General features: G+C 39.9%; 1 protein-coding gene across 1 annotated transcript in view; it reads right to left on the reverse strand.

Annotated features, from left to right (window-relative positions):
* Positions 1-3,758: 3,758 nt before the first annotated feature.
* The window catches only part of xkr4 (XK related 4), a 62,008-nt gene continuing 43,794 nt past the window's right edge, over positions 3,759-21,972 (reverse strand). Inside the window, exons 2-3 of the mRNA XM_056256661.1 lie at positions 16,865-17,064; positions 3,759-5,137 (exon numbers count right to left, since the gene is read on the reverse strand). Of these exons, the coding sequence (XP_056112636.1) occupies positions 4,185-5,137; positions 16,865-17,064 (1,153 nt within the window). The 3' untranslated portion in view covers positions 3,759-4,184. The remainder of the gene's footprint in view (positions 5,138-16,864; positions 17,065-21,972) is intronic.

Below are 21,972 nucleotides of genomic sequence, written 5' to 3' on the forward strand. Positions count from 1 at the left end.
CTTTTGCAAGTCACTATGGAACTTCCATTGTAACTGAGATACCAGTAAAGTCTGTACATCATACATGAACGCTGAACCGAACACCACCGAGTTCATTCAATTACTGTGCTTGTACTAATATCGTGCTTTATAAATAACCACCGATTATCATTTATCTAAATGTAAATGTCTTTTTTCCTCCGTCTATGGTATTCTAGTTTATCTAAGCATCTATGTCTACAGGTGAGGGAGGATCATCAATTTGTTTATTCAACAAAAGAAAGCTTCTCCAATGAATCAAAAAATGCAAGTGCCACTTCATTTCAGCTCTTCGAGTCATTCAGTTTTCGCTAACTGATATTACAATTAAAAATGCTCACAATCGTGTAACAGTACGGCCTGTGACCCGTGACAATTTGGGTCGACGTTTTGATTGTTTGTCTGCATATGCTATTTCGTCGCAGTCTGCTTTCTTTTTGTGTCTCCTTGCAGTATAAGCACAGTAAGTACACTAATCGATAATGCGACGTCATTATACTAGCACGACAGTAACCGGAGCATCATATGCATGACTAAAACTAAACCAAAAGAAACAAACAGAAAATGTCATGAATAAAAGATCCACAAAAAGGCGAGCGTCGGTTAAGGCAAATAAAACTGAACTAGCTTGCATGAATTCAATGTTCTCCTGCTGTGAATAATTGTAAAATAAGTCCTGTAGATTTGAGCTGAGCTCTACTGATGTACTGGCAATAAACAGAACAGCCTTCAACTCCTCCGCTCATCCACTGGGACTCCATTGCAATAAATTCCTTCATATCAGCCACATCAACAACCAGAGCTGGAGAGTGGTCTGTTTAAAATACCGCTTTGAGGTAGGTTACAGGTATGAATTAAAGTCTTTCCAGAGCGAAGAAATGGTGGGCTATGATATCAGATTTACTGATAACACATAAAGCTGGAAGTGCAAAACAAAAATACATAGTTTCTGTAACATTATGATTAGCTTAAATGTTGTCATGTACAACATGTAGTCCATGTTAAACTAGGACGTATGAAGTGAACCCCTTTAAAATGCAAACTGCGTGAATAGCTTCTTGATGTTGGGCCAAATTCACACTCCCTGCCAGATTATTATTAAAGTAGGAATGAAATTTTCAAAAATCCATGTTATAGATATTATTGTAAACAATTCATCCATTTATAGGTTTCTTTTTTATTACTTTTATTTTGACTAAAAGTTTTCATCAAAATGTCATTACTGGATCTTCCAGTTGAAACAACAGACTTCTCTCTGGTGACGTATGCTAGACTTCTCCACTCATTGCTTAATCCAGTCTGTGCACGCTTATGTTCATCTTGCTTCCATTTTGAGTGCAAAATCCAGTCAACAACCAATGTATAGGACCAAGTCCTGTCCTACATTTTTTCGTTTTTACTAATCCATTACATTTGAGTCACAATACGGAAGAAAAATCAGCAGCTACTTCCGTTCCATTATCATTGCTAATAATCTAGCATGTGTGGTAAATTCAGCATCTCCAAACATCAGTCCCACACACAGCCTTTTAGGTAAAGACCTTGATTCATTCCGCTTATGCTGAACGTATTGCATTGCATTGACTGTTTTAAATTCATGTAATGTTTCAACATTAAAAAATGATCGAGGCCTCACACCTGTAAAATGGCTGGATAAAGATGAATGTCACCAAAACCCACCAACAACAGCCAGTGTTGCCGTTAGTAAGCTCCTCTTAATCAAATGAACCAAAACACAGTATGCAGCATGCTTGGGGTATCACTGAAACAAAAATATCATGGTATTATGGGAAAACTAAAAAAAAGTGGAATGATTTTGAAAAATCATTGATACGTAATAGCACAGATGTGTGCAATGTAACACTCTGTTTCCTTCTTGTGTAGGTGGTGGAGCAATTTAAATGTGAAAATTGCTAAATAAGTGTGCTAACAAGTTTTTTGTGTGCTCTGACTACAGGGGACAGGGCTATTTTGAATTTTTATGCCAAGAGACAAAGCATCATCATCATCATCCATCACACAGAGAAATAAAAGTATAAGACACGTTTGAAAAAAAGAAAAGAAAAGAAAAGAAAAAAGGACGTGTTAGGAAAATTGCAAAATAGCTAAAATATACAGGTCTACGTTTCACTGTGGTACTGGCTATAGATTTATACGATCTCATCTAAATAATTTTTTTTTCTGTTCTATTTTCTTTTTTTTATTTGCAACACAATTAGGATCTTCATCTGCAAGCGTGCAGATCGCTGCGGGCTACAACAACTATGCTTTCAGTTCATTTGCCACCGATGGTGGGACGTTACAACACTTCAGGAGTGTTTTTCAAAGTTACAATAAAACCCAAATTACAGTTCAGATTTGACCAACTGAAGCAAAACTAATCTAAATGTCCTATATCAGTCATCTCCACCCACTTAAATGGCATTAAGCAAAATAATGTGCACCTTGAAAATCAAATATTTTGCTAGACACCTTTAAAATCCATCAAAAAACAAAAGAAAACCAAAAGAAAATGGAGTATATAAAATGTTACACATAAAACAACATTTTTTCCCCACACATTTTCAAAATCTCAACCTATCCACAACAGGCACATCTAGCTTCTGTCGCAGTAAAATTTCAAGTTGTCTCTCAACGTAAGTGTAACAACAACCGAATAAATCCTTCATTGTGCTGAGACTCCTTCCTGTGACAAGTTTTGTGCTTGTTTTCTTTTTCTGCCCTCACCTCCACGTCTCCATAAATGCCTTTGGATATTCGACATAAAGACACAGAGAAGCACTTGCAACTGAACGGAAAGTTGAAAACTCCAACACTTTCATATATAAAGGATGCTTTTGGCAGATTTAAAGATACAGTGCTCTTTTAGGCAGATGTGATGTGTTGAACGGTAGGGCCCGGAGTGTCATTCTGAGCACATTAGCTAGTCTGTGCTCTGTCACAGACTACTTTTCCCTGACACTTCGATTTGTAGACCGTGAGTTGGCAATTGAAGAGCCCCATGGAGAAAGTCTTGATTGCCTTGCAGAGTTTGGAATAGTACACTTCGGCGGCTTTCCGGATGAATTGAGGTACTGAAAACTGACCCCGTTTATTGTGTATACGTGCACCTTTAACTCGCTTTTCTGTATTGACACGGCACACAAAACATAGACGCACCAAAACCTGACCCAGCCTAGAAGAACACTGTATCTTTAACCTAGAAGATGAAGTGCACCCTGGTTCTGTCGAATACAGTTGGCGGACACTGTGAATTTGGTGGTCTGTGCCCTCCACTTTGCTGTGAGCCAAACGGATCCTTGTCAGCCCACAGCGGTGAGGCGAATGAGGCCAGATCGCCAAAGGGAGCTGCCAGGAAGTGTTCTCTTGGCCTATTGTCGTCTCCCAAAGAAGAAAACGAGCATGTGTTCTACCTGTTTTGTCATCCCAAGTGGCTTGGACTCTTGTGATGGTCACAAACTTTCTTTTCTCAGCGTTTTTCTTTGTATAGGATTCAAGTAGATGGTTGAAATGCTGCCCTGTTTATATATACAGTTTGTGGTCAAGCCACAGTTCAGCGTGAAGTCAGTGTGAGCGGAGCGTTTGGCACTGGTACTGTACAGAGCCGCTGATGAAACACTACTTATAGGTTACAGCACCCTAAACAAGGACGTCTCGAGTCTAATCAGCATTTTTTTTTATGCGTGTACCATTAATTTGATATTTGGACCACTGTTTCTTCAGTGCGGCCGGTTTTGAGGCCGTTTCATTGCACTGGATGCTTGGTTTCAAAGGGAAAGGCCTTTGTTTTGCAGTTACAGTAAGAGACAACCTGTCAAGTGTTCTGGATGTCCTCTCGCAGTTTATAGACGTTGGCCCGAGGACGATCAACTCTTGGAATGGAGAGAGGGGTTAGTGGTCTATATCAGCCAGTGCAATGAATTTTAGAAACCCAGATATTCCCTGACAAGACAGAAGTAATAAAAAATAAAATGCAATGAGAGAACGGCTTAAAAAAGATCGATTATTCCATCCGTCCACAAATATGTTGTGCCTATATTGGTTTGTCCATGACAATCAACATCATGGCTAGATGCTATGTACGCTAGAAACGTTATTGCCACAGTCCTGCTGTTTATTCAAGTGGACGGTAATGTGTTCATGTTCGTGTGTTTCCACAGCGCAGGCTACAAGGTGGTCTCGTACTCCAGACGCTCTTGAACCAACGTGTCGTCTTTATACTGGAGGCGCGGCGGGGTCGGAGACGAGTCGATGGCCAGGATGGCTTTACGTATACTCCTGTCCAGCACATGCCTCTCCCAGGCAGGATAGCGGTTCCTGCACAAGTCTATTTTGATGACCGTCTCCTCAAGGCGCGGGGCTCGGGAGGAAGGTGTGGAGGGCGCGGTGGGCCGCACCTGAAAGACTGGCACGCAGCCGTCCCGCTCGCTGTACTTGGCCTCGCGGTCAGCGTCCCTGGCCAGCGTGCCTCCGCGGTTGGAGCGCAGGGAGTTAGTGGCACCCTCGGGGGGCAGCATAAAGGTAGCAGTGGGGTCCTCGAGCTGGACCAGGCTGGCCGAGCGGCCGAAACGCGGCCCGTTGGGATGAAAGAAAGTGTAGTACATGAGCATGAAGACGATGCCGGTGAAGAAGCTGGAGAAGATGACGCACAGGGCGGGCACAGCGAAGGCGTCCGTGCTGGGTGGTGAGCGATACAGGTACCACAGCGCGCTCAGGGCCGTGTTCTCACACAGGATCATGAAGTAGTAGATGAAGAGGCGGAAGCGGGTGCGTCCCTCTTTCACATTAAACCAGCTGAAGATGTAGATGATGCCCACCACCATGTCAAAGACAATCTCCTCCCACTTGGTGATGCAGAATTCGGTCTCGCAGTGTACGATCCAGAAGGTCATAATGCACCAGTGCAGCACAATGAAGATGCCGAAGTAGAGCTGAAACACAGAGGCGAAGAGAGCGAAGGTCACCACGCGAGCGGCGATGGTAAAGAAGTGCCAGCAGAATTGAATGATGACGGCAAGGTAGCTGACGGGCTTCTTGTCATCTCGGGAATCACGCAAGGCCTTCTGGTAGGAGGCCAGAGCCCAGGCTAGTGACACCAGAGAAGCAGCCGCTGTCATCCCTGAAATAAAGGAGAGAAGCATCGGTTATGGCTGAACGTCACAATCTAAGTATTCATGTCAATCCACCCAGGAAACAGGAGCACATATAGAACTACACAGAATGTATGTGGAGTATGTAAGTAAATATGACATTGTTCAGTTTTCTTACAGACACATGCCAGGTGTTCATTTTTATTGAAAGTAACAGATAACAGAATTATTTTTTGTTATGTCTTTTCTCTTTTCAATTTTTCTGTATAGATTTTATTGTTTTACCTGGCCCACATTTTCAGTCTTAACCTATGAAAATCCATTATAAAATACAATATTACATACTATAAACATCTTAAGAATGGAGTGAAGTAATCATTTCAATATTTGTGTAAAATAAGTCATTTCCACCCAAACCAACACATTTTACACTAATAAAGTTTTATCAAAAGTTAGTGTACTTGTTTACCCAAGAGAGAGAAACACTGAACAGCTTGAGATGAAAGTGAAACATAGTGTGCGAATAAAACAAAGAAATATAATTGTAAATATCACTTGTGAGCAGAATATTTCGAATCAATATGTAATTGTCAAATTATGTCAAAAGTACAAAAATATCATTCAGGTGTATACATTTAGGAGACAAAATGCTAGCTGTAAAACTGTGGTGTGAAAATTAAGGTAAACTGTTTATGACTTTTAAAATTAAGTAAATAAAAAGAGGACAGAAATGACTAAACGTTCACATCTATTATGCATCATACTGTTGGATATGGTTAGTAGACAAATAACATAAACTAGTGAATTTGAAAAGTGTGTTGTCTGGGAGTTCATTACTTTAAAAAGTGTCCAGAAGAAACAGTCCTTACAGTGTGCTAACCAGCTATAAATGTATCTTGACATGTGAGTGAGGCACTTCTTAACCAGATACAATAGGACACTGGTTTCAAATGCAGAATAAGAAGTGTTCACCAAGGCATGTAAATGCATTTATCTCATTACTACATAATATCCACAGTCGGAAGTGGGCTAATGGAGTAGCTTGCACATGGAAGTGTCCGTCAATGGCTCGCGCTCCAGTGCGTGTCACATGCAGCCCTCCTGTAATGAATCTGTTTGCGATTACAAATCTCGACCCTCTGGTGAGTCGCACCACACCAAGGTTTACAAGCTCCGGCCCTGATCAAAGCTGATAAACGGTGACTCAAGAGACATGGTTCATTTTGATGAGACTTGTGTTTTATTTCCTCTTCAGGGAAAACAGCCTCTTTGGAATTCTGCTGAACAGCATCTTTCCATAGTTATGACTCACTGGCCCAGTGAGTGAGATGTTATCCATCATGTTGTCCAAAATACTCGGTTGTGCTTAATGGAGGAGGCTTTACAAGACATCTGCATCAGATGGAGTACAGTAAAGCAGCCAGCAGTGAGTAGAGGTGTGTGACGCCCGTCTTTACCGCTGTCGAGTCGGCTGCCATGGTTATTGTGCGCTTGAGCTGATGGAGTGATCACTTTTTTGTATGAGTGAGTGAGACAGAATACAAAGATTACACACACTGTCCAGTCTCTCCTCACTGAATGAATCATTCATTGCATAGTAAAAGCTGTTACATTCAAGTTTAAAATTGATACTGACGTAAAAGCTTAATATTGAAACACTATCTAGACTAGTTCAGCAGCCCCAAAAAGTGTGTTTGGTCACTCAATTCACAACTCAATTCACAAGGGGACAGTTTACCCAAAATGAAAGTTTCTGTCATTATTTGCTTCACCCCCATATCGGTCTAAACGTGTATGACTTTCTTCTGTGGAGTTTTTCAGTCCACACAATTACATTTTTGGACCCCATTGCCGTTCAAAATCTTGTCTTTTGTTCCACATGAGAGAGTATGTCATGAGGGAGCCATAAGGAGTAAATTATGACAATTTTCATTTTTAAGTGGACTGTCTCTGTAACATAATTGTTTTTGTGAAATATTTTACTTGAAAAATATAATACATTTTAATAAATGGCAATTATATAAATTTCAAATTTTGTTATATAATGCAAAGATATTCATATATATTCCATACGGCTTAAATATTCAAATGCTTTTGGGGGTCAAAGCACTTTGCCTTAACAACATTTTAATGATAAAATAAATAAATACACTAACGGTCAGAAGTTTGAGGTCAGTAAGATTTTTTTTTTTTTTTTTAAGAAAGGTCCATTTTAATCAGCAAGGATGTACTGAATTGATCAAAGGTGACAGTAAAGACATTTATAATGTATTATATTTCAAAGAAACGCTGTTCTTTTGAACTTTCCATTCTCCAAGGAACCCTGGAAAAATGTATCACCGTTTCCACAAAATTATTACGCAGCAGAACGGTTTTACATTTTAAAGTATATTAATATAGAAAATCGTTGTTTTAAAGGAAACCAAATATACATTTAGAAAAATACTTTTATGCAGTTGATCATTTTTGTTTAATGTTTCTCTATGATTAATTCAAATGTTTAGCAGTTAAAATATTGAGTTGCGTATAATAGCAGCATATGGCTCCCACATATTAATACTGAAACATTTATTTCTCTTGTCAGAAAAACAAACAAACAAATAAATCTGACATTCTCACTGAATTAAACTGTTCCTGAGATACCAAGACAGACTTTGAATTTATTAGTTCCCTTAAGTCTAAATGAAACCCAAGTGTAAATATTCTCTTGTCTTTACCTCTCAGGTTGATATTCACCCCAAATCATATCAAGACAAGACACAGGCTTCAGAATAATGTCCTTTTTATCATCCTTCAGTCATCCTAATGTTGCAGTGCAAGCAGAGGAGAGGTTGAGATAAAGTGCCAATCAGTCCCTTTCAAACGGCATCAGTAAAAATGCAGAATACCACGTTGCTAAGATTACACCATCGCGGTCCACAGCCATGAATTATTGAATAAGTCCTCATGTGAAATGATGAATGTGCAAAGATGTGTTAATTTGTGTCCAAATAAAGGTGAGTTTTATTTTCATTTCACCGAGGCTGCAGGTTCACTGTTCTCTGCCATCTGTAGTCAGATGAGCTGTACATTATGGGCACTCTACACCAATTCACCAAACAAAGTGGATGATCAATGGTAAAGATATTTTTTGATAGCGTAAGATCACACATTCATAACAGAGAATGTGCACCCATGGGCATTTATTTCACTAGTCTAAACAGCGAATGAAAGCACAGAAATGTGTGATGTCGACACTCCCAGAGCGAGTGCCTAGTGGTGGTCACGTCCTCTATGGAGCGCCTTACAAGTCACCAATTAGCAGACTGTAGTCCAGATCTGGACCCAAGATTTGGATCCATCCAGATTGTGAATAATTTCTCATAATTAAAGATAATTAAAATCACTATATTATTCCTATGAATGGAACAGATTAGCCATGTTTACACAGCTGAATCTGACACAGCATACCAAGACAAGATAAACTATTCAGTTACCATTTCATTTACAGTGATCAACATTACAATATTCTTTGGATTACAGGCCTAAAGATTCTACTGGATCTCAGGGAAAGATTTCCTATTCTTTATTTTTTACTATAACTCAGCTGTAAACATCCAGATTAGATCAGGCACATGCTCCATCTCTAATAATAATAATAATTATATGAATTAGACGAAATGTTTCCTGTGCACAAAATCAGCATATTAGAATGATGTCTGAAGGATCATGTGACACTGAAGACTGGAGTAATGATGCTGAAAATTCAGCTTTGCCATCACATAAATAAATTACATTTAAAAATATATTCAAATAGAAAACAGCTAATATTTCACAATTGTAATGTTTTTGCTGTATTTTTGATTAAACAAATGCAGGTGAGCATAAGAGACTTCTTTCAAAAACAATAACAAATCTTACAGACCGCAAACTTTTGAACATTAGTGTACAGTTTTTAAAAATTGTTAGTCAAGCAAGATTTTAACCCATAACCTACACTAAAAGCAAGAAACAATTCAACAGACCACATCATCTCATAGCCTGGAAGGGGAGTAAGATCACCCCTGCAATATAAATATATTTCTATAATCTGTGAATAGCAATCATCTGTCTGTCTGTCTGTCTGTCTGTCTGTCTGTCTGTCTGTCTGTCTGTCTGTCTGTCTATCTATCTATCTATCTATCTATCTATCTATCTATCTATCTATCTATCTATCTATCTATCTATCTATTGTTCTATCTATCGTTCCATCTATCATCTAGTGTTTGTTTATACATCTATCATCTAGTGTTTGTTTATACTGTGTGAGTTTTTCAATAGCTTATTTACATGTTTAACCCACTTAGATTAAATCTGGCCCATTAGTAGCTGGAGAGAGCTGAGGGGGTGTAATGACTACTTTGCAAAGTGGGGTAATTAACTGACAGAGGCCAGGCTATAATTCTTATTCCGTGGGCTATCTGGCCTGCGGCTTGGCTCCGGTGCTCTCTAACGACAGCGAGGGTGCATGTATTCTTCCTTCCCTCCATCCCTCCCTCCCTCCCTCCCTCGTATCCTGCGCACGTGCAGCGCATCCTGAGGAGACGGTCGCCACGGGAACCTGCCACAGTCCAGCGTGCGAGGCTGCGAGAGCGGCAGGGGTGACGTAATGCTCCTTGCTGCTCCTGCTCATGAGGGCTGCAGTAATTTGAAGAGGGGAGGAGGGCATAGACAGTGTGTGTTGTGTGTTTGTAGGGTGCGTGGTAGCACCAGGGTTATGCAAACCACAGCATCACTGCAGTATCTTCTTTATCTACTTCTACAGGCCTTTCTAATCCATTCACATTCAAGGAATATTTAACCACAAAAATGAAAATTCTGTCAACATTTTTCAACATTTGCTCACCCTCATGTCGCTCCAAACTCTCCATGTTGTTATTTTATCTGTGTACACAGGAAAAGGAGAATTTTTTAAAGGAATCTTCCTCACACAAAGCTATTGGATGTTGTTGTATCCTGAAATGTAGCGCACATTGCTTTTATGGTGTTGTGCTCTTTTAGGAGCGTAAACGCATGTGTTTGTATAGAAAAGAGCTAGGTGAAGGTTCTTCAAAAATGTATACACTCCAACTCATATTAAATTCAATATTATTATTTAGGCTTTCTTATTGCTAATCTATTCATATTACACTTTCTGTTGGCACATATACATGTTTATTATAGCAACATATGGAAGGTAGATTTGATAAAAATGTTGCAATTGCACCTGACTTTCCTAAAATAGACGTATAATCAAAACAAATGGTTGGGCCACAACTTGCCTGTAAAATGTGTTTTTGCTCCGAACTGTGATGGAATAGCCTACTAGAGGAAACTGTATGGTACACTAATATGATTTCATCTACAGTGAAAAATATTTATTAGAAAGAGAATCACTGGCAAAGTTCATTAAATATGAGACCTGAATACTTTTGAGATTAACAGTATGTATGTGTAAATATGATGGTGATGGAGTTGTTACATATTGTATAAACTTGCATTTTGAGCCTGGTCTACAATAACATGCATACAGTACCATATCAATGTATTTACATACTTATTGGGATTTGTACACTTTGGTGCCATTAAAATAATCATTAATGATGTCATAAATATTTTTACATTATGCAGGCAGGTAAAGGACCCCTTGTTGAAAACCCCTGTTTAAAATGTACAGTTGATTCTCATGATGCTTCAATGATAACTTAAGTAGGCTAACTAAAAAAAAAAATCAATGCATAATTAGTACAGGAAATAAATGTAATGGTGTGACAGGGGACACATTTGTGTTTATGACATTCAGACAAGAAAAAATTAAATATGAAGAATAATTCAAAAGAAAGAGATGCTTCCTGTAGTTTTGAGCAAAACAGTCCACTGGGTAAATGTTATGAGCAAGACTTTTTCCTATGCTGAACTGTTGCAGGAAATGGTTAGGCTGAGTGGCCCATTTATGTGAGCAGGTAGAGAGATTTTATTTCTGGCAGGGGTTCAAAGACAAGCTACGTAAAGGAAAATAGTGAGAAAAGATACAGCCTTACTGACTGACAGCGTGTTTTACTGCGACAGATACTGGTAAAGTTAGGGAAGATGCATTTGTAGAGTGAACAAGGGACAGCCTGAGTAAGAGAAACACAAATCAAATGCGTCCTACATTTCACCACTGCGCCTCTGCAGACTGCCATCAAATGGTAGCCAAGCTGTTTAGTCTATTTAGAAGACATTGAGCTTTTGAATTATGACGGTTCTGTTGGGTTAAATTTTTACACTGCTCAATGTTGTTTTTGACTTGTAAGCGCAAGAGCGACAAATCTCAAAGGAAAGTCTCTGATGAAAGAGTTCAGAGCATCAGAAGGCTCTCCGCTCTGCTCTACCAAACACCACGAGCAAAACTGCCTCCAGACCCGCTCCCACTGTCACACGGAGCAGACGCTCAGATCCTCACGCTCAAAACAAAAGGATATTTACAGCTCTGTTGCATTAGGAGCTCAGGACCTCTGCTTTCATAAATCATTTCTTAGCCTTGATGGGTGAAAATTCTGCCAGTCCCAGGGCACTTTTGTTTAAGGAAGATTATGAAGAACAGAAGACAGCACATAAAGGCACTGAAGATGTAACTGCTAGGCAGGGTTCTGCAATCCACAAAGCTCAGAAGCACAAATCAACAGAATAGCCATGAACAACTCCGGTAACATGACCATTTTTTATGGTTATTGTTGGTTATTGTGGGCTGACTGAAAGGTCACCACAATGTCAATCTGAAGGTTTTAAAGTGTCCCATAAATCGACCCTAGTGTTCTAGTGACACAAGTAGCAATGAGAAACATGATAACAGATAATCTTCACTTCTAAAAGTCAGGCTCTGCAAAACCACATATTCTTATCCAAGCACCTCCCACTTATACAGGAACAGACCAATATGTAAAGCGACCAATTTAGTTTGTTTTAAAATGCCATTTAGGTAATCAATGATACCACAATAATAAACGGGTATAAAACACTACAAATAATTCAAACAATGCCAAAGTCCCTGTTAACGATTGTACAGTAAACACTGAAGAAATCAGCCGACAGCCGGTGTGCTGCAAAAGGCCAAAGATAGCAAGTTCAGCATCCGGTGGAAGAGGCCTATTGTTAGCCTTGGAGTACCAGTCAAATATGCTAAACCAAAATCCTGACAATAATAGGGCAAAACCAGAAAGCATGGGAAGCCGTATCCTCCACCACCTTACAGCTGTCACACATTGGTGAAACAGAGGGGAAAAGTTTATGCAACCTGGCTTTAGTGTAATGTAAGCGGTGAACAACTTTGAATTGGATCAGGTGCTGTTGACTGAGCAGGCCTGCATCATGGTCAAGCACTTATCTTCAGAGAGCTCAGCTCACAGGTCTTCCTCCCAGGCCACTTTAAATCTCACAGTGGGGGCTGCGATGAAGACTTCAAATAAACAAACAAATAAATTTACAAAGAAGGTGCCTAGAGTCAGGAGGATTCAAAAAGATGTCAAAAACACATGCTTCTCCGGGAACAGTTCAAAATGACAAATTTTAGAATTCACATAAAGTCTAATTTGTAAAAAAAGATTTTTTTTTACATGAGGCAAATCAAATTTAGTCAATCACCCTCATGTCGTTCCAAACCCGTAAGACTCGTTCATCTTCAAATGAAGATCTTTTTGATGATTTCTGAGAGCTTTCTATACTCTCCGTTGACAGCTACGCAACTACCACTTTTGACGCTTCAAGAAGTTCATAAAGATATCTTAAAACTAATCCATATGAATTGAGTGGATTAGTCCAAATTTTCTGAAGAGACTCGATATGATGAACAGATTTCATATAGGCTTTTATATTCACATATAAACATTCATCAACTCACACATCAGTTGTGGTAAACGGAGCCAATGAGAACCAATGAGGTTCATTCTCGTGTCTTACGTTTGAGCTTCTGCACGAACAAAAGAGATTTGTTCTCGAGCGTCATGCAGGTTCGGTTGAGCTTCTGTTTATGTTCGCTGATCAATGTTTAAATGATAATAAAAGCCTAAATTAAATCTGTTCATCAGGTAAAGCGATCAAGTCTCTTCAGAAAATTTGGACCAAACCTCTAAATTCATATGGTTTAGTTTTACGATCTCTTTATGAACTTTTTGAAGCATCAAAGTGGTAGTTGTGTAGCGGTCAATGGAGAGTACAGACATTTTGGGTGAACTATCCCTTTAACTGACTAAAGGATGCAAACCGCCCCTCAACATAAAGATCTTGAATGGAACCTAAATCCTTCTCCCTCCAGACGTGGTAAGTTCTATCAGACCACATGGGTAAAAAGAATGATCGTAACAGATTGCCGTATGGACAGAGGCAGGGACAAAACTTCTCACCTGATTTAAGACTTTGACTGAATTTTTCAACACAAAGCATAGTTTACTCAATGCTTTGGGCTTATCCAACTTAGAGAACAGCATTGCCGTTAAAGAGGTGCCAACAGCAAAGTTAGACTATTTGTACTCACAAGGGGTCAGATTACCTGGTGCCCCCTTCAGCCAGAACATTAAAGCCCTATTATTGGCAGCCCAATAGTACTGGCATACCTAAACCCCCTACAGACTTTTTGGAGGTGAATCTTCAGAATCCGGTGTGTCTTTCAAAAGTTTCAAACATAAGACAGGATTATAGAATCCAGTGCCATAAAGAAACCAATTTAATTTAAGTTAATTTAATTTAATTTATACATCCAAATATAGACAAAGGTAGAATTTTCCAATTTTCTATAGTTTGAGTTTTGAAAGAAACTCCACAAAATTCAACTTACATATTAATTTTGGATCTTTGGGATTGTCAATCAGAGATACGTTTATGATCCCTAAATATCTTAAATGGAATATTCTCCAAAAAACAGGACTACAAGTATCAAAGAGAGGCATACATTTACTCTTCGATAGATTAATAGTATACCTAGATTAATAGATAGCCTCCAAAAACAATTAAATCTAAGAGAATGGGAACTGATCTTCCGCAAATACAATATTACATTGTCCGCATACAGACTAATAAGAGCTTCCCTGCCCCCCACTCCAAGACATCTTATACGGGATAAATATGGTCTGGTCAGGGTAAATGATATAGCGCAAATGCTGGCCGAGTAGCCAACGTTTTAGTAATTACTTTTCTATCAAAATTTTGAAGCGCGATTGACCTATAGCTGGCAGGGTCAGTTTATAGCCAATTAGTCTTGTCAGGACGTCACTTTCCTACGTCTCCAGAGTGAGCGGTCACATGGCATTTACAGCTCAGTGGTTGTTAAAAAAAAAACCTTAAAGGGATAGTTCACCCAAAAATGAAAATTAAAGGAGTAGTTCACTTTTGAAAAAACTTTTGCTGATAATTTACTCACCCCCATGTCATCCAAGATGGCTATGTCTTTCTTTCCTCAGTCGAAAAGAAATTACGGTTTTTGATGAAAACATTCCAGGATTTTTCTCCATATAATGGACTTAAATGGGAACCATACGGTCCAAGGTCCAAAATACAGTTAATAACAGTTTCAGATGCAGCTTAAAATGTCTTTAAACGACACCAGACGATGAATAAGGGTCTTATCATGCGAAACGATCGCTCATTTAAAAAATAAATAACAACGTTTAAGTTTTATAAGCTCACATGCTCGCCTTTCTCTGTTCTGTGTAACTCTCCTGTTTGAACTCGTTCATCAAAATGAACAAATCTTTTTCCGAGTCAATTCGTTCATTTCGGTCGTTAAATGAATCAAATGACTCGAAAAAAGATTAGTTCATTTTGATGAACGAGTTCGAACAGGAGAGTTACACAGAACAGAGAAAGGCGAGCATGTGAGCTTATAAAACTTAAACGTTGTTATTTATTTTTTAAATGAGCGATCGTTTCGCATGATAAGACCCTTATTCATCGTCTGGTGTCGTTTAAAGACATTTTAAGCTGCATCTGAAACTGTTATTAACTGTATTTTGGACCTTGGACCGTATGGTTCCCATTTAAGTCCATTATATGGAGAAAAATCCTGGAATGTTTTCATCAAAAACCGTAATTTCTTTTCGACTGAGGAAAGAAAGACATAGCCATCTTGGATGACATGGGGGTGAGTAAATTATCAGCAAAAGTTTTTTCAAAAGTGAACTACTTCTTTAAGTCATTAATTACTCACCCTCATGTTGTTCCAACCCCGTAAGACCTTCGTTCATCTTCGGAACACAAATGAAGATATTTTTGATTAAATTTGAGAGCTGGATCTCTCCTCCATAGGCTTCCTAAGGGAGTGAAACTTGACGGCCCAGAATGTCATTGAAGAAAATGTTTAAATATTCCATGTGACTACAGTGGCTCAACTATAAGTTTATCAAGCCCACAAGGAAGAAAAGGAATAGTCGAATCAAGTCATTATTTTTGTTTTCTTTTTCCGCTCAAAAAGTATTCTCGTCGCTTGATAAACTTATAGTTGAGCCACTGTAGTCACTTGGACTATTTAAAAATTTTCTTCAATGACTTTCTGGGCCGTCAAGTTTCACTCCCTTAGGAAGCCTATGGAGGAGAGATCCAGCTCTCAAATCTAATCAAAAATATCTTCATTTGTGTTCTGAAGATGAACGAAGGTCTTACGGGGTTGGAACAACATGAGGGTGAGTAATTAATGACTTAATTTTCATTTTTGGGTGAACTAACCCTTTGGGTAAAAAAAAATCTTAGTGATGTTTAATTCAAAGGGTTTCTTACCTTAAGGTTTTTTTTTTTTTAAATCAGACCCTGGTGATAATGGGGGAAAAAAACTATCTGGAACTCACATGCCCATGAGCAAGATGGCAGATTTCAAATCACATTCTTCCAGAGGGTCATATGTCAGTGGAGTAACTGTTATTGAAATGAATGCGAAATTTAATAGATGAATTTTTCCAGGTATTATAGACCTGCTTGGATCAGCCAGTCAGTAAATGGACTGTGGCTGACACTACAGGATATATAACATCAATGAACAAAAGGTGCTTTGTTGAATGCTAAACAACGTTATAAATATTCTCTCAGAATTCCATAGTTAATTCATTTTCACAATACCCCAAAATGGTGCTTTCCCCAAAAAAGGGGCCCAACAAAAAAGCATTGCTTTGAAAGCTTGCTTTCTCCCTAATAAAAACCCACTTTGGCAATGCTCTTGAAAAAGCACTCCACTTCTCTCCTCTGCAGCAGTCTTTAAGGTTCAGTGGCAGTTGACTCCACTCCTCTCCATCACTGTTATACAGACAGGACGAGATGTGTAAAGTGAAGGATGACAGTAAACCTGATGTTCTCTCTCCTCAGTACTGTCCTACCCTCATCCTTACAAAGACATATATCCGAATAATAAAAGAATAATAAAATACTGGGATCCCTGTTGAAAAAGAGAGCTTAAACCAGGTAAAGGTGGTTAGATGGTGTCCCAGCCTAGCCAAAAAGGATGAGTTTTTAAAAGGCAAGGAAAGTTTGGGTCCAAAATGTTCTCACTATTCAATAATGTCCTCACTAATATAATGAAACCTGTTGAACACACAGCCGGAACTCGCTAGTTAAATGAGTTTATAAATCAGTCAAATCATGTTTATATTTAAATCTAGTGTTTTGCTCGGGTTTCTGTGAGGGTTATGTTTAGAGGTTGGGGGTGGGTCTGATAGAAAAACAATGGAAGTCTATAAGAAGTCCTCACTAATATATAGTGAAACAAACAAAAGTGTGTGTGTGTGTGTGTGTTGTGCTACCTTGCACAGCCTGGAGCTTGTGAGTCTGTATGATGATACAGAGCTGGAGCACCAGCTGAGGGGCGCTCTCCAAGAACGTGGCCAGTAGGTGGAGCATGCTGACGTCTGCATACTCGTACACCATCCTCCAGTAAAACCTCCAACGGTCATTCTCTCCGCTCTGTCTGCTCCTGATGCCCAGGTAGATGGCGTGGAAGTACCTGTGCAAGAAAGAAAGAAAGAAAGAAAGAAAGAGAAAGAAAACCCATTTAAAATCTCTCTTTCTCTTTGAACTCTCACTGAACTCTCAATAAGAGAGCAGAATATGCTTCCGCTGCAGACACTCGACTCGGCTAGAATATCTCAATGTTTTGTCTGCTTTTCTTTCCGTGACCTTACAACCAGACAGACTGTTCCCAGCTATGTTGGTCCCTGCTTTGTTTTGTAAACAAGATATGCAGCGGATGGACCCATTTTGAACTGCTGACGAAATACATTAATGTCAAAGCTAATGACTCAACACAACATCTCTATGATTTAACCAAAAAATAGAACACTCAGTCATTGTAAAGTTATGTGATTGTTAGAGTTAAATACTGCCATACTGCCACCTTTTTGCATGCACACCCTTTCAAAAAAGAAGTTTATTTAACTGTGGTATTAGTGTATACTTCGTAACTATTGTAATGCTCTCCTGGCTGGTCTTCCAGCTTGCCCTGTGGTTGCCAGTTGCCGCTCGTATCAAATTCAAGTCACTGACTTTTGCCTACAGAACAACCACTGGCTTTTGCTCCCTCCTACCTAAACTCATTACTTCAGACTTACGTGGCATCCAGAAACTTGCGCTCTGCAAGTGAACGTCGTCTTAAAATATACTTGAACTTTATTTAAAATTAACTTGAAGTATACTTCTTTTTTGTAAGGGCAGCTCTTCATTTGCTTGCTTGCTTGCATTAAAGTAAAAATGTTCCTGTCCAAAAACTGAGGTATTTCAAATTAATTATCATATCTATATTTACCTTTCTAATCTTCCTCCTAATGTAAATTAAACATTTTAATATGCACCTTTGAGATAAGGCAAGGAATACAGATGAGGTTTACAGTTCTACTTTATATCCTCAAATAGTATATACACTCACCTAAAGGATTATTAGGAACACCTGTTCAATTTCTCATTAATGCAATTATCTAATCTACCAATCACATGGCAGTTGCTTCAATGCATTTTGGAGGTTTGGTCCTGGTCAAGACAATCTCCTGAACTCCAAACTGAATGTCAGAATGGGAAAGAAAGGTGATTTAAGCAATTTTGAGCGTGGCATGGTTGTTGGTGCCAGACGGGCCGGTCTGAGTATTTCACAATCTGCTCAGTTACTGGGATTTTCACGCACAACCATTTCTAGGGTTTACAAAGAATGGTGTGAAAAGGGAAAAACATCCAGTATGCGGCAGTCCTGTGGGCGAAAATGCCTTGTTGATGCTAGAGGTCAGAGGAGAATGGGCCGACTGATTCAAGCTGATAGAAGAACAACTTTGACTAAAATAACCACTCGTTACAACCGAGGTATGCAGCAAAGCATTTGTGAAGCCACAACACGCACAACCTTGAGGCGGATGGGCTACAACAGCAGAAGACCCCACCGGGTACCACTCATCTCCACTACAAATAGGAAAAAGAGGCTACAATTTGCAAGAGCTCACCAAAATTGGACAGTTGAAGACTGGAAAAATGTTGCCTGGTCTGAGGAGTCTCGATTTCTGTTGAGACATTCAGATGGTAGAGTCAGAATTTGGCGTAAACAGAATGAGAACATGGATCCATCATGCCTTGTTACCACTGTGCAGGCTGCTGGTGGTGGTGTAATGGTTTGGGGGAAGTTTTCTTGGCACACTTTAGGCCCCTTAGTGCCAATTGGGCATCGTTTAAATGCCACGGCCTACCTGAGGATTGTTTCTGACCATGTCCATCCCTTTATGGCCACCATGTACCCACCCTCTGATGGCTACTTCCAGCAGGATAATGCACCATGTCACAAAGCTCGAATCATTTCAAATTGGTTTCTTGAACATGACAATGAGTTCACTGTACTAAAATGGCCCCCACAGTCACCAGATCTCAACCCAATAGAGCATCTTTGGGATGTGGTGAAACGGGAGCTTCGTGCCCTGGATGTGCATCCCACAAATCTCCATCAACTGCAAGATACTAGTATCCTATCACTATGGGCCAACATTTTTAAAGAATGCTTTTAGTACCTTGTTGAATCAATGCCACGTAGAATTAAGGCAGTTCTGAAGGCGAAAGGGGGTCAAACACAGTATTAGTATGGTCGGGTGTTCCTAATAATCCTTTAGGTGAGTGTGTATATATACTGTAGATATTTACCATTTAACAAAGAAACTAAACACTATTATATACAGGTCCTTCTCAAAAAATATGCATATTGTGATAAAGTTCATTATTTTCCATAATGTAATGATAAAAATTAAACTTTCTTATATTTTAGATTCATTGCACACCAACTGAAATATTTCAGGTCTTTTATTGTTTTAATACTGATGATTTTGGCATACAGCTCATGAAAACCCAAAATTCCTGTCTCAAAAAATTAGCATATTTCATCCGACCAATAAAAGAAGTGTTTTTAATACAAAAAAAAAGAGTCAACCTTCAAATAATTATGTTCAGTTATGCACTCAATAGTCAATACTTGGTCGGGAATCCTTTTGCAGAAAAGACTGCTTCAATGTGGCGTGGCATGGAGGCAATCAGCCTGTGGCACTGGTGAGGTGTTATGGAGGCCCAGGATGCTTCGATAGCGGCCTTAAGCTCATCCAGAGTGTTAGGTCTTGCGTCTCTCAACTTTTTCTTCACAATATCCCACAGATTCTCTATGGGGTTCAGGTCAGGAGAGCTGGCAGGCCAATTGAGCACAGTAATACCATGGTCAGTAAACCATTTACCAGTGGTTTTGGCACTGTGAGCAGGTGCCAGGTCGTGCTGAAAAATGAAGCTATAAATAATGCTTTTCAGCCGATGGAAGCATGAAGTGCTCCAAAATCTCCTGATAACTAGCTGCATTGACCCTGCCCTTGATAAAACACAGTGGACCAACACCAGCAGCTGACATGGCACCCCAGACCATCACTGACTGTGGGTACTTGACACTGGACTTCAGGCATTTTGGCAAGTCCTTCTCCCCAGTCTTCCTTCAGACTCTGGCACCTTCATTTCCGAATGACATGCAAAACTGAGCAACAGTCCAGTGCTGCTTCTCTGTAGCCCAGGTCAGGGCGCTTCTGCCGCTGTTGCTGGTTCAAAAGTGGCTTGACCTGGGGAATGCGGCACCTGTAGCCCATTTCCTGCACACGCCTGTGCACGGTGGCTCTGGATGTTTCTACTCCAGACTCAGTCCACTGCTTCCGCAGGTCCCCCAAGGTCTGGAATCGGTCCTTCTCCACAATCGTCCTCAGGGTCCGGTCACCTCTTCTCGTTGTGCAGCGTTTTTTGCCACACTTTTTCCTTCCCACAGACTTCCCACTGAGGTGCCTTGATACAGCACTCTGGGAACAGCCTATTTGTTCAGAAATTTCTTTCTGTCTTACCCTCTTGCTTGAGAGTGTCAATGATGGCCTTCTGGACAGCAGTCAGGTCGGCAGTCTTACCCATGATTGCGGTTTTGAGTAATGAAACAGGCTGGGAGTTTTTAAAAGCCTCAGGAATCTTTTGCAGGTGTTTAGAGTTAATTAGTTGATTCAGATGATTAGGTTAATAGCTCGTTTAGAGACCCTTTTCATGATATGCTAATTTTTTGAGACAGGAATTTTGGGTTTTCATGAGCTGTATGCCAAAATAATCAGTATTAAAACAATAAAAGACCTGAAATATTTCAGTTGGTGTGCAATGAATCTAAAATATATGAAAGTTTAATTTTTATCATTACATTATGGAAAATAATGAACTTTATCACAATATGCTAATTTTTTGAGAAGGACCTGTAGTATCCTAAATGCTACAGCTATATTTGTTGCATGAGTTCACGTGTACCTATAAACTTAAGATAATAGGTAACACATTTTTAAAAAATTCACTTTCAAAAAGTCTGGCAAGCAAAAAGGTGGAAAATCTGTAGGAATTGCTATGGCAACACAGGCCTCTTTGCAACAAATCACCAGAAAGTTCCAGGGAAAGCAAAGCCTTAACATGACAGTCTGTCGCAAGCAAACACACTCAGTAAAGCTAATAGAACTAGATGTTTCAATCCCTTAAGTAGGAAACTCTTGACAGTAGCAGTCGGTGTGGAGTGGTGAAAAGGAGGGTAAGGTATGTCATTGGGGTCATCAGGTGGGCACCCTGCTTCATCGACGTTTCGTTGATTGAAGCCCACAACGTCTCCAGAAGGCTCAACGGTGTACCCAGCGTCCCAGGTACACCCCCCTCCATGCCATACCCTCCATATTCCTGATGGGCTCTGCATGGCAGGGGCGTCCTTCTCCCTGAGTTGGGCTTAACCCTGACCGCATACCATCTGCCTCTACCTTGCTGCCCAGTTGGGGTCCTTGCGCTTGATCCAAAGCCAGTTACTGCTTTTTTCGGCAGCACCTGACATGGACTTGATGGCCTGTTGGAGAGAGCGACCCTTCACCCCTATTTTTCTCAGCAACCTGGTGGTAGATGTGGCAACAAATCCCCTGCATCCCACCTCTACTGGGAAGATACTGGTCTTCCAGCCGTTCTGGGATGCTTCAGCTGCCAGGTCGGAATATTTGTTTTGTTTTCTCTCATAAGCCTCTTCAACCCCATCTTCCCATGGTACTGTTAATTCCACAACATATACCAGCTTTGTTGATGGAGACCACAGGACCATGTCTGGCCGGAGTGTTGTAGCCACTATTTCTGGGGGAAACACAAGCTTCTTATCAAGATCCACTTCCAATTTCCAATCCCGCGCTGACTGCAGGATGCTTGCATCCTTAGGTGTTATACTATGCTCTTGATATTGGACAGCTGGTACGAAATTTGTGAAGTTGACCTGTCTTGCCGATGTTTGTGGGAGATTGTTTGTGGTGGTTCGCTTTTGTTCCAGTATTGATGCCAGCTCTCTGAGTACTTGGTTACAGAACAGTAC

Source organism: Rhinichthys klamathensis, unplaced genomic scaffold (assembly GCF_029890125.1).
Source record: "Rhinichthys klamathensis goyatoka isolate OS25496 unplaced genomic scaffold, OSU_Roscu_1.1 h1tg000127l_1, whole genome shotgun sequence".
In the NCBI taxonomy this organism is placed as follows: Eukaryota; Metazoa; Chordata; class Actinopteri; order Cypriniformes; family Leuciscidae; genus Rhinichthys; species Rhinichthys klamathensis.